The sequence below is a fragment of the Gambusia affinis genome, linkage group LG01, assembly GCF_019740435.1.
Source record: "Gambusia affinis linkage group LG01, SWU_Gaff_1.0, whole genome shotgun sequence".
Taxonomy (NCBI): domain Eukaryota; kingdom Metazoa; phylum Chordata; class Actinopteri; order Cyprinodontiformes; family Poeciliidae; genus Gambusia; species Gambusia affinis.
Genome location: NC_057868.1, coordinates 20,278,340 through 20,291,861, shown reverse-complemented (window position 1 = coordinate 20,291,861; position 13,522 = coordinate 20,278,340). Strand labels below are relative to the sequence as shown.

The 13,522-nt window shown below is 40.3% G+C and overlaps 1 protein-coding gene across 2 annotated transcripts in view; it reads right to left on the bottom strand.

The window, feature by feature from the left end:
• Positions 1-1,277: 1,277 nt before the first annotated feature.
• LOC122838092 (V-set and transmembrane domain-containing protein 2-like protein) overlaps positions 1,278-13,522 on the bottom strand; it is a 62,372-nt gene continuing 50,127 nt past the window's right edge. The window contains exons 1-4 of one of the 2 annotated variants that reach the window (XM_044128489.1): positions 9,538-12,531; positions 5,951-6,117; positions 5,006-5,050; positions 1,278-4,031 (exon numbers count right to left, since the gene is read on the bottom strand). In XM_044128489.1, coding sequence (XP_043984424.1) covers positions 3,600-4,031; positions 5,006-5,050; positions 5,951-6,117; positions 9,538-9,652 — 759 coding nt within the window. In that variant the 5' untranslated portion in view covers positions 9,653-12,531 and the 3' untranslated portion in view covers positions 1,278-3,599. Of the gene's footprint in view, positions 4,032-5,005; positions 5,051-5,950; positions 6,118-9,537; positions 12,532-13,522 lie in introns of those variants that run through there. The other variant, XM_044128481.1, reaches the window with a different exon arrangement.

Sequence of the window (13,522 nt, the reverse complement as noted above, 5' to 3'; positions counted from 1 at the left end):
GTTGGCTGTTCTCAGAGCTGTCTGAAATTATTTCCAGCTGCTGGTTTTAGGTACAAAAGGCCTTTTTCCTTCAGCTGAATACACAGAGAACAGCTGAGCTCCATCCTGTTCAGGACAACATTGTGTAACGTGAACATCATGATACTGAAATCCGGCAGGGGTCAAAGGGTCATGTGTAAACGAAGAAAACAGGAAGTCACCTCTGTTATCACATCCCCTCAGTGAGGTGAGCCCTGAAAGCTGCCCTGTTCTGTAATTGGTGTATATGTGCAGTGTCTGATGTGTGTGCGTGTGTTTGTGTTGGGGACAAGATGGTCACATGTTTTGTATTTAGCTGGCCCCGGCTTTAATGCTAGCGAACACGGCATGGCGCCTCTTTATCTCCTCCTGTGCTGTTGCTATTTATCCTGCTGCCATTGCTGACAATAGCACCATCAGTCATCAGCTGCAGAGGGAGGGGCATGCTTGGCAGTCCCCATTACACACAGTCAACAGCTTAACGCCGTTTCTCCTTACAGTGCGGAAACAGACACATGCAGAGAGCTGAAAGCAAAACCAGAGGTGACGAAGAAGAGAGAGAGGAAAAAAGTCTTGATTGGAATTCACGAGGGTCAGTCGGTTTTTCACGGAAATAACCAGAGCCAATTTATTCTGGTTTCATATACAATTTATTTCATTTGATAAAGGCATACACTTAGCGTGAAACCAAACATTCGAGAAGAAATGTACATGTTACCTCCTGTCCTCAACAGAGATACATTTTTTTGTTTTTTGATGAAACATCAAACCAAAGTTTGAAAACCGAACGGTGGTTCATTAAATCCGTTGTTCTGTCTGCAAACAGAGCAACTGCCCTCAGGAGCAGAACTGCTGCTGTTGCTTTCAGTCGATACAGCAGAGATAAGATTGCCTTTGGCCTTGGAGAGAAAAAGAAGATTTTAAAAAGCAGAAACAGTTTTAGTGTTTTCGTACATTTCTCTTTTTCATTTCCCAAGGGGTTTTCTAGCACATTAACATCCTGCGCCTCAAAGCTGAAGTAGGAAACTTGAACACAAATATGTTTTTTACATATTTGTTAAAAAACATATTTTCATTGACCATTGCAAATTGGAATTACGAAAATAAATTCACTTAATAGAAACAAGCACATTTTTTGATAAGATTTTGACCTAAGCATGAGGTGGTTTTATGACTGGATCAAAATCAAAGTATTCTGTAAATCTGCAATGGGAACACTTTGTTTTCCACTTCACATGAGTCAGATGATCAACAACCGGGTTTTACTACAGGTGGAAATGACAAAGAAGAAAACAGGACACGGTGAGAGGATGATGGCACGGCACATGACTTATCATTAATGACTTATCACGTGATTTTAATTGCGCTTTTTTAATGGAAACAACGTAATTTTGGAATTGTGTCTCTTTGACCTTAGTTGAATATTGACAAAGTTTTGTTCACATTTGTAATGGAAATGCAACTACTATGTCCTGGACAGTGTAATATCAGACAGGTAATCCACCTCTTCCCTGAGCTACTATTACTGTCTCCAGAAATGCATCACTCCTATCAGTCAGAAGGAGGGTCAATCTTGCTGTCAATCTTGCGTGTGTACACACTGCCTAATGTGCTAATGGCAGAGAAATAACTTACCGTCCCAAAAACTTATTTATCTACCATAATAACTGTATTTCTGCAGGAAAAGATAAACTCAACTTTTTCACAAATTATCTGTCATGACATAGTGACAGTTTCAACAAATATGTAAAAAAACAAACAATTTTTAATAAAAGGTCCATACTGCAGCTTTAGTAGATCCATCAAAATGAAATATTTCCAAGTAAGCATTGCTTTTCTGAGGCTACACCAGAGTTGCAGCGGTCTGTGCTTGCCAGCGCTCCACATCCAGAAGCTTCAGAAATGGTGAGAGTACTAAGATTTGTCAGGGAGGAAAACCCCTTTCTGAGCAGCTATGAAGAAAACCTCATTCTTCTGTCTGTACAGCACTTTAGGAGAGCAGGAACGCAACAAGGATGGCTTTTAAAAATATCAAACTGACAAGACTTCAATAAATAAAGAAACAAAACATACACTGAGTCCTTTACAAAAAATACATAAATAAATAAATACAACTCATATGTGACAAAATTCCTTTGCGTATGTTGATTGAAAAAGATTTTTTTAAGAAAATTACTAAACATGCACTTACTTTGACTTTTGTAATATACAGTTTTATGTACAGAGTGGATTAGAGGCTTGCAGAGGATTGAGGCTTTTTTAAAAATATTCTCAATGAGCACTGGGTGAGAGAACCAAGCTGGGAGAGAAATTATTTACCGCATAAAACTGTGCCGCTGTGCAAAAGCCTTACAGTTTCCCACATTTTTTCTGGTTTTAGCCACAAACCTCATGTTTTACAGGGATTTTGTGATAAACCAACAAAACTGCTGATAAATTTTATCAGCAGTTTAAGAAATAATATAAACTAGATTAAAAATACTTGATAAGATTTTGTCTTTGTGCAGTGCATTTCCTTTAAAAATGAACACTTTTCAGATTTTCCAAAAAAAATAAAACAACAACCTGAAAACTATGTAACAGTTGTTTTGCACTTTGTGTTTGATATAAAATACCAAATAAAATAAAATGCACTAAAATTTGTGGTTTCAATATGATAATTTCAAGAGATACCTTTTGCAAGGTTATACATTACAGTGAGATCACAATCTGGTTTTATATTTCCTGTCAATAATTAGAGGCATATTTATATTGATCAATTTAGTGTTTAAGGTTGAATCCTCTCCTGACTTAAAAAAAAATATGTGAAACAGTTTAATTTGTTTGGACCTTCAGCAGAAGGTGGGGAGAAAAATTTCTATTTTCTGAACTGTAAAGCGATTGTTGGGAAAATACCATCTGTAATGTGTTATTATTAATATTATTTATTGAAATCTCCCCATTCTCTGTGAACTATTCAGGATCTGTCCTGGATCAGACAGAAAGTTCATTACTATAATGAGTGTGTGCAGCGTCTAGATCATTAACATTCATGAACACAAACACAGTAAAATAACAACTCAAGAGCTGAAGCTGAGACCAAAAAGAAATCATCAGGTTTTTTACGTTGGACTTCAGAGGACTGTGTGAATAAAAGCACTTGGAATTGAACCAGTGAGGAAATATTCCACTTTCTGTTTGTCTGGGCGATGGAGCGACAGTAAGGCAGTGATCATGTCATTTACAGGATCTCGAGTACAAGCAACATATTATTTACTGATTAATAGACAGACTAAAGTCTTTTGTCTTTTCTTTTTTTAGTAGGTTATCTAGTTGTGGATGCTGATATCAGAAACAGTAAAGCTGCCTAGATCTACCCCGCCCCCCTGCTTTACAGGCAGTTTACACACAGGAACCAGTTCATCTAGACTTCTGCACAAAATCAACATAAATAGGAATCACTCCCCCCTCACAGTTCACGCCTTGCACTCTTTACAAGCCATATTAGATGTTTCTATGGATTCTAGATTTCTTCAGGCCTGCTCTGTGTGAGAGGGAAGCTGCTTTCTGTGACCAAACATCTGGTTCTGTGACCTCTGGCTTTACAGAGTGCAGCTTGGCTCATTGGAGCAATCACTGTGGTTATTGTCCGTGCCGCTCCTCTTCAGCTCCCTGGCAGCGTTGTGCTGCGGCCCGCCGCCGTGGCTGTGGCCGTGGTGGGGGGCCGCTTGGGGCCGCTTGTCGTGCTCCAGGTGGGGCCCATGGTTCTGGAGATGGCCACCGCCGTGTGGCTCTGCATCAACGAACGCTGCCCCCACCTTGGTGTCGTCCCCGGCGTCAAAGTTGGCGTCGCGCTCGGGGCCGGCGGCAGCGCTCTCTGGCACCACCTGCAGGTAGGCTCTGACGCGGTGGCGGCGGGCGCCGGCCTCGTCGCTGAAGTCGATTACACGGCATTCATAGGTGCCTTCATCAGACGTTTTGACCCGGGAGAGGCGGAGCTTGTGGGAGATGTTGCTGCCCACGACCTTCACAACCTGGCAACGACAGAAGAAGGATTTATCATGATGCTGTTCAATTTATTATTGCTAATATTATCACTTCATATTAGTAGTGGCATTGTTTTTTTATTATGTTAGCAGTGGGAGAAGCTAATTTATTTATTTTTTTACATATAATGATTTGATAATAATAATTTTAGTCTAATATCTATTAACAACCATGTTTTTGTGTCAGGATTTGAACCGTTTCATATTTGGACATTCAGACTGCTCCAAAGCTTTACCCCACAAACAGAAACGGAAACTTTTCTTCTTTTGATAATTTATGTTGGATAGTGATTACTCATCAGATCTTTCTCATGGATGTTAGCCTATGTTTCACATCTTTTCTCTTCATTCTTTATAGAATATAAAGAATTTTATCTTCTGATCTTACATAAATATGTAAGATCAGAAGATAAAACAAAGACGGTTCAACAAAAAAGCTTCAGGATGGCTTTGGGGCTGAAATCCTCCACATATAGTGAAAACACTCCACAGCGTCTTTTTCCCTGAGTTCATCACTCCCAGAGAGACGGAGTGGAGCTGCTTCTCACTCAGAGAGGATGAGTCTGTGGACATCATTAGGACATAAATACGACTCCCATTTATCACATACCTCTGTTCTCCTTACGCCACCTGTAGGCGTGGTTGTGGGTGTGCGTGTGTGCGTGTGTGCGTGTGTGTGTGTGTGTGTGTGTGTTCAGCAGCGGTCCCTGTGTTTGTGAACATGTTTGTGTCTTTACTTATACAGATCTGTTTTATACATTGAACAAGAATCACGCTTCACAGCGACGTGCTGACACTGGTGATACGGTGATTCTACACACACATCAGGATTGAGTGTCAGTGTGCGATCTGGAGCATCGGCTGCACTGTGAGCCACATGGAACTGAAAAACTGTGATAACACACATTGTGTGTAACACAAAGACAGACACCATGACCTGCTCAGGAAGCGCTCTGACTCACACTGATCTTTGTAGCATCCTTTGGCGTTTCCTCCTCAGGAGACACCTTGGAAAAACAGAAGACCGTCAGAGAATCAACAGGTTTAAATTTTAACAGATTACAGATATTTGATATTAGCAACTGAAGGAGTGAACCTCCTGTTTAGTTGGACAATTATGTGATTAATTTCATAAATCTATATTTTTTTCAAACATATGGAGATTCCACTGACAAGCCCTTCATCATAATATTACCCTGAGCTGAAATAATCTTTAGCTCAGATTGTGTGCCTGACCCTGTCAGAATATGCTGCGCTTATGTTTGAAAAGCTGCTGTGCTGAGCTGTTTATGTTTTCCTGTGATTATGTTTATTAAAGATTTGTTTTATTGTCCTGGTTTGAAACTCAGTGGGCTTTTCAAATGTAACACACACTTTCTTTTGTTTTGAGTGTCTGCGTTTGAACCTGGAGTTAAGCAACCCGACAGGACAAATGCCCAACAAAAATCTGTGACTTTTGCAGTTTTTTTATAGAAATTATTTCTATATTTACTGCATACTTTTCAGATAAGCAATCAATAAAAATTTGACTGAAAGGTACCAAAAAAAAAAAAAAAAGCTCACCGTGGAATAAGGTTTTGACTGGTACTTTACTATAATACATTTAAAACTTAAAGAGTGAAACATAGATTCATAATGTGGTGCAAACAGCTGCCAGTCATTATGACATTTTTCTCATGTTATCAGTGAAATAATCAGCCAGTGGATAATCAGCCTGATGTATTTACTTCACGCTTTTTCAATATTAAGGAATTAAACAAATTCCTATATCTTGCTGAAATATTATTTATGAATTAGTTTTGTCTTATTTTAAGCAGGCTTAGCCATTTGAACTAGAAACTAGACCAAAATTACTTGGTGTTGTGTTTTTTGCAGTAAAGAGCACAGATCAGTCAGAGTTCTTGTACCTCATTAGTCCAGGGCTGCTGGTCCGTCCACTCCAGGTGGTTCCTGATGTACCACCACTGGATCTCCAGTGAGTAGGACGGCGTTCCTGCTCCTCTGAAGGAACAGGCCATCTCCACATCCTGGCCTCTCTGGGCAGTCATGTCATGGGGAACCTCAGTAAACATGGCTGGGAACACAGAGAGCAGATATGGACAGTGTCATTATGAATGGATTCAGTCCAGAGAGGAAGAAGAATCTTAGTGGGTCAGGGTTAGGCCAAGGTAAATAAAATATAAATGCATATCTTTGTTACTGATTTTATCTAAATTGAACTCTATAAAAAATACAACTTCTCATATAAAAGAACAACCTGAACAACCAGACTTGTTGCCATATTGACCTTCAGACAAATCAGATCTCCAGCTTCTGTGCACCACAAATCCGGAACAAACTCCCAAAAACTGCACAACAGCTAAAACACTTAGTTGCCTTTATTTCATAATAACTGGAACATTAATCAATATATTGATCAATATACAGTAACTGATGTGTATTCATGATTTTGATGATGGCATTTGATAAAATGTAATGTTTATTAGTTGTTTCATAATTAGTGGGGCGACTGTGGCTGTATGGTAGAGTCGTCATCTTGGAATCAGAAGGTTGTAGGTTCGATTCCAGCTTCCTCCTGACACATGTCGGTGTGCTTCTGGGCAAGGCACTTAACCCCAAATTGCCTACCGATCTGCGTATTGGTGTATGTGTGTGTGTTTGTGAGTGTGAATGTGACCCATTCGCACACACACTTTAAAGCGCTTTGAGTGGTAAAAATGACTGGAAAAGCGCTAGATAAGTTCAGACCATTTAGTGACTATATGATGTAAAGCTCTTTGAAATGATTTTTCAACTAAAAGTTGAAACTCAAAATTAGTTTAATTCATGTCAAACCAATTTTAAAAAATCTTACACATTATGCTGCAATGGCCTATGTGCTGATACAAAGCAAGCCTTTCACTATTAATATAGCAATAGTTTCACTAATCTTTGTTAAAAATATTATAGCCCTTAAATATTCCAGAACATATTCTCATAAATACAAAGGTACAGATTAAAGGAGAAACAAATTAATGATAAAGTCCAAATGTGTAAAAAATCTATGCAAATATATCTCATAAAGCATTGTAGCACAACTTTTACACTTTTTAAATTTGTGATAACAATAAAAACATCAGTTGAAATGTTCTAATTTGATCAGTTTTAATTTGAAAGGAGTCTTTGATTAGAAACTGAACACATTTTCAGCAAAGATTTCAGCAAAGATTAAAATGTTTACAAACATAAAAAAATCAGTGTAAAAGTAGTGTGTAAGTTTCAAGTTATTTCCCTCTAGCCATTAGAACCAAAGCATTATTTACTGACCGGTTTCTGAGTGTAGGAGGCCCAACTGTACAGAACCCAATGAAAAACACATTAACCATGATAAACCAGACCTTATACTAATGAGACGCTTACATGTTTCACTGATGCATGTATGATTATTAAATAAAAGAATTACTAGAAATAATAAAACCAATTATATGATACTTGGAGAGTGTGAAGCAGTTAAACAGCACTAAACTCCTGAGACTAATGACTCATCGTTAACTAAATGAATGTCTCCTTCATGCACCAACATTATTGTTATAATTGATACTTGGATTTTTCTTATGCAAAGTGGAAACTGGAGTGCAGCCAAGCAAACTATAATGAAGCTTTAAAGATCTTTGCATTTATTTTACAACTAAAAGAGTTTAGTATGTAAAACGAAATATGATCACAAAGATTCTATGTGAGATATCCTAATCTTAGATGAAAATTTTAGAAATAAAACGGAGAATGATTTGAGTGAAGGTTTTCAGGCTACCCTTTCAGACTCTAACAGTTCCTCACGCTGAGCAGTGAAGAAAGGGCGCCGAGTCCAGCATCAAATGTCATCACTCAGAGGATCTGGGCCACACTCCACGTCTGATTGGCAGGAATGCAACCAGCAGACCCCCATGGAAATGTTAATTGTCCCTGAGCTGTAGGAATTCTCGTTAAGCAAGTTTTAAAATAAAAGGTTACCCGCTATCTTACCATCTTATATGGAAAAGAACAAAAGCGAGCGCCAGCTTTTAAAACGCAAATGCCAACTTCAAAGTACCGTAAATGTAAAAATTTTTTCTCTGTGATTCTAGAATATTCCAGAACTGTAGAAGTTTCCAATGGGCTTTTTTGAAACTGCTGAGTCAGGAATAAACTTTCACAACTGAGACCAGATCAAAACATTTCCTTTCACATTTTTAAGAAAACATGGAAAAAAGTTCTGTTTGGGTCACAGCAGACAGAAAAAGGATTTTAATTTCAGGTAATTGACATTCTTCAGCTGCACATGTGGAGTTCCTCAAGGAGCCATTCTGGGTGCTGTCTGTTTCTCCCTTTGAATAATTAAACTGAGCTTAAAATGTTAAAGTTCCATTAAAGTGTCTATCAAACTCTTGAGATGATGTCAAAGCAAAAAAATTGTTGTAATCTAAACAGCAGACACACTTCCACCAAACTAACATGATTACTGCTGTCAAAAAAGAAAAACAAAAATCAGTAATGACTACCCATATAACTTCATTGGTATTTGATTTTATTTGTGTTGAAAAACAAATTAGTTAGAATACTTTTTATTGAATTGGAATTTCACTTTTTTTGATGAATTTTTAGTAGTTTTAATTTTCTCCAATCAATTTTATCTATTGATTGATTCAACCTGCATCTTCTACTTTGGTCCAGTTTATGTGTTTTTAAGTGTGCATTTATAGATGAACTGGACTGAACATCCGCAACGATAAAAAGCTCATATTTAGTGATGGATCCGATCTAACACTTGAACTAAAAAATCTGTGAAGGTCATTGGATGTGTTTGTTACTGCGCAATAGCCAGCCCCGCCCTCTCCTCACAACTCCTCGGACTGACTACTGAACCAGTTCTCTGTCTAACAGGTCCGGAGAATCTCTAAGACCTGGGTCTTACCCTGAACAAGATCTATAAGAGATAATCTATTTAAACTGGTGGCGAAAGGGATTCGTCTAGCTCTGACTACCTTCTGTCCAGAAGTTATGACCCTTCCCAGTTAAGGAACAATCAACCGAGTAGCCCTCACAGCCGCATAGTTCCAATAACCACTTCTGTTAACGGTAGTTCCCTTTCTAAAATTGTAACGTGCACTTGGTAACGGCTAGATAATATTTAGTGACTAGGATTCAAATCACAGGGTCATTATTTTACTCTCACCAAAGGAAAGTCTGAAGCCACCACATTACTAGAATCATGTATACTGAATTTACTATAAATAGAAGAACTTTAATTCAAATGACTCAATTAATTTCAATGTCCACAACCTAATCAGAATTTATAAGATATATGTATTTATTAAGCAAGCTTTAGCAGGGAAAATGACAGGCATACAGAATTTACTTGTGATTACCATACAAAGAAAATCAATATAGTTTAGATCAATTCAACCTTTACCTAACAACCTCCCTACACTGTCATCTATCTATCAAATAAGGCTTTGGGGTGTGGCACAACTCATACCCATCGATGGTATCGGATCTTGGCAACAGGAGTCCTTGTAGTCCTTGGTCAGAGTCTTTGACTTTGAATCATAAATCCTCTTTGGAACCGAAACAAAATGAACTGTCTGCTTCATCCAGCCGAACAGCCCTTAGTCGATCCTGTGACTTTTGTTCAGTTCCCCAAGTCTGTTGCGATGTGGTTTTGAGATCGTTGGGTCGAGTGCAGAGTTTGGAAATCCAATGAGGAACCAAGAGATTGGGTCGGTGGATCTCGCCCTTTGGTCCGGCGTGAGGAGCTCCGTTGTCCTCCTTGTGAGGCGCTTTTCTTGGTTCCAGGGCGTAGTCCTCTGCTGGTCTTCTTACCACACTTGTGTAGAGTCTCAGCGCGGGAAGAAGAACATCGTATCACCTCGGTCTCACATTTTTATCGTTTCTGCACTTGTGGGCATGTACCCCAGATAGAGAGAGAGAGCAGGGGTGCTGCTTGCGTTTGTCCGCCTCTACAATCAGGCCCCAACCGTTGTGGGAGATTGCACACCACTCTGGTGACATTCGTGACTTGGGTCATATTGACCCTGTTGCGAGATAACGTGCTTTTGACACCTGCGACTGTTGGAAACTTTCTCAAGTGGCAGGCATACTTGTGACCTGGCAGTTGCACAACTAAACCCACTCTCATGTTCTGACATTTGCAGTTTGCACCCACCTCAGCCTTCCTTCTCTTTCTTTGATTCTATACTCTTATCCATATAATTAACTTTAATCAATAAAGTTTGTTTTATATAAAACATCAATTCATTACATTAGATTATTTGATTTTGGTTCATCGTTACAGAAAACATACTAAAATACAGAGATTACACATTAAGCAATCACTATTAATCAACACACAAAGCTGTAGCAGTCTCCTAGGCATTTTTATAGAAAAAGAACATCTGTAAGCACATCCTCATGACTGCGCAACCAGGCCCCAACTCTTAGCTCAGGCCTTCGCCCTGGTTACTGTTGAAGGTTGCAAATAATGCACCTGTGACACTTGTGACCTGGGTCACTTTGACCCAGGCACGTGGGACACAACTCCTTTCGAGAAAAGGAGCAACTGCATCCTCCAAACTCACATCTTCGCACCGAGAGTTGCTAAAGTCGCACCCACACCCCACTTTTGCTCAACAACCTGTTTCCAAATAAGGTGTTGACCATCTCTGCTCTCCTGTTAGTTCCTCTTTCTCCTTAACCTTTCACCTACAATCTACCTCCAACACATCAGTGATCTTTAATTGCAGTTACACCTTTGACACCATTTCAAGTTCAGAGTAAAAATCACATTTATAACATTTCAAGTTCAGAGTAAAAATCACATTTATAACTTCTTTTACTTCTCTGATTTATCATTCTTTTATAATGTTATGATAACCATAATTTATCAGTTACTCTTATTATAATCTTAATGTGAGTTATTACAAATGTTTTCTGTAAAGAAACCAAGAATAATCCATGATTCTTATTATTTGATATCAAAGTTACAGTTACTTGTTTTACTTGTAAGAGTTCCCACTAATGTAAGTGTAAGTGTAAGTATTATTACAAGTAAACCAATATTAATATAAGTATTTTACTTTGAATCTTATCCAATTACTCACAATCTTTAGATTTCTTTCTTTAAAACTTTCATGCTAAGTAATAGTCTGAACTATTTTTATAAATCTGCAGGCTGGAAACTTACTTCCTCTTTTTCCAGGAAACTGCTTTTCCTGTTTCATGACTCTCTGTCTTGACTATGATTTCTTATGATTAAATAGAAAAAAGTAGAATTAAAGCAAAGTTTGCAGGAGACAGAAACAACACACACAACCAAATTGATTTTATTGACATTTAAGTCTAATGTTGGGTCTAGATTTTACTTGAGTAATTAATTTTAAAGATAACTTTATTTATTTTTACTGTTAAACTAAAATCTCCAGCATGGGGAAGTGGGATGATCTCGGATTTTCTTGACACCCCCTCCACGAGGTCAGACCTTTCCCATGCTGGGAGTCCATCACCCTCCTGCAGTTCTGCGTCGTCATCGTCTGGAAAGAGAAGAGGTTCTTCTGGGATGTGAAGTTGCAGATTCTTCATCCTCAGTTGTCACAAAGGGCTCAGTGTAGTCATCAAAACTCCACCTCTCTTGACACCCCCTCCTTGGAGTTTTAATTTCCCCCATTAGGTGATGAATGTTGAAGAGAACTTGGATCGCTCTGATTCTTCCACAGGAACCTTCGCTGGATGAACTGTCGTTTCTTCAGGATGTGGGAAGGAAGAAGGCCTCAAAAAAAAATCTCGAACATTCAGCAGAGCAAAGCAAAAAAATAAGCAGCATGACGCTTTCCTCGTAATCGTGATCCTTTTCCGTAGCTGTGGTCTTTAAGGGGTACTGGAGTTGTTGGAGGCATCAGGAATCGTCCAATTTAAAAAAAAAAAAAAAAAAAAAAAAAAAACTGCCAAACTTACAGTGCTGAATATCCAGGACAGGTGCTCTAGATATCAGGACGAAACAGTTGCCAGATCCTTCTAGGTGTTGGGTCTGACTTCAATGCTTTGTTACAGGGTTGATCTTAGTGATTTTCTATGACGCCACTTCTTCCTCACGACTTCAGCCCCTTTTCCAGTTTAATCCATCAGTTTGTGACAGGAGTTCTTCTTTAGCATAGTCCAATTTCTTCACGGCCCTCCCAGTCCAAAGCCTTGAAGTTGTTCTTCTAATTACAACCACCCCCCCCACGGTGGCCAGTCCGAGATAGGGTGGAGTATTACATGATTCACTGGCCATTTCACCGGCTTCTGTTTCTCTTTAGTTAGGAACTGGAGTGAGCTGCTCGACTCCTTAGATCCCTTTCTTCATCTGTAGTACTGTGTTGCAGTTCAGTACTTACTTTACAAAATCTTGGGCGTTGAACCTCAGCTTCATCACCGTGGCTGTAGGCCGATCTTGACTCTCTGCCCTGTTTCCAATGACACTTTGAGCTGCAACTTCCTTTTCCTTCTCTGGGCAAAAGGAGAAGTGTCTTCGCCTCCCTGCTTTCTGTGACGTGAACGGAGTTCCTCTGCAGGGGAAGACCTGCTCTTCTAGCAGCTGTCACTGTTACTGAGTCCATCAGAACCAAGAGGTATTTCTCACCTCTTTTTCCTGTTTTCCCCATGGGGCCCGCAACATCCATGCAGACTGAGCCCCAGGGGACTGTGCTCTTGATGGTCAATCCCTCCAACCGCTGCCCTCGGCGACCTGCGTTGTATTGACTACACACTTCGCAGTCCCTCAGCACGCGTTGGACCTTTTTCACTGGGATCCAAAGCTCTTGCTCCTCCAGCTCCCTACGGGTAGATCGCACGCCTGCATGTCCTAGGGCCTCATGCACACTGCGCACAACCTCGTCCACGTACTCTTCTGGGACCTCCCAACCTTTGGGAGTACTGTCCCACTTCTCGGTATCGACAAAGACAATCTTCCGCCGTGGACATAACAGTCCACTCTTCTGGGACCTCCCGACCTTTGGGAGTTCTGTCCCACTTCTTCATTCCCACGCCAATGAGCTCCCTCATGCGCAGCGCCGCTGATGCTCCTCGTCCGTGTTGTCCCCTGCGTCGTCTGAGCTGCTCTCATCCTGATGTCGTGTCGGCGCTGATGGTTTCCTCTCCGTGCTGTGAAGCGTCGGGCGAAACTCGGACCGCTGGGCTCTCCGCAACGACCAGTCGATCGCAGCCTTTTCCAGCTCTCCCTCCTCAACCATCTGCTGGAGTGCTGCACCCGCTTCCTCCAGACGTGTCGGTCGAGGACTTCCTTGGGCCGATGACGGATCCGGTCGAGATGGTCGTTCGTCCTCATCCGCAGTCAAGTCGATGAGGTCCATGTCCGCCGATCCCAGCTCTCTGCCGGGGGTCCCTGTCCTGCTCGGGAAACGGGATGGAGCCTCAGCGACGTCAGAATCCTCTCTCGCAGCTGGGGCTGATGCTGGTTCCCGCTCCTT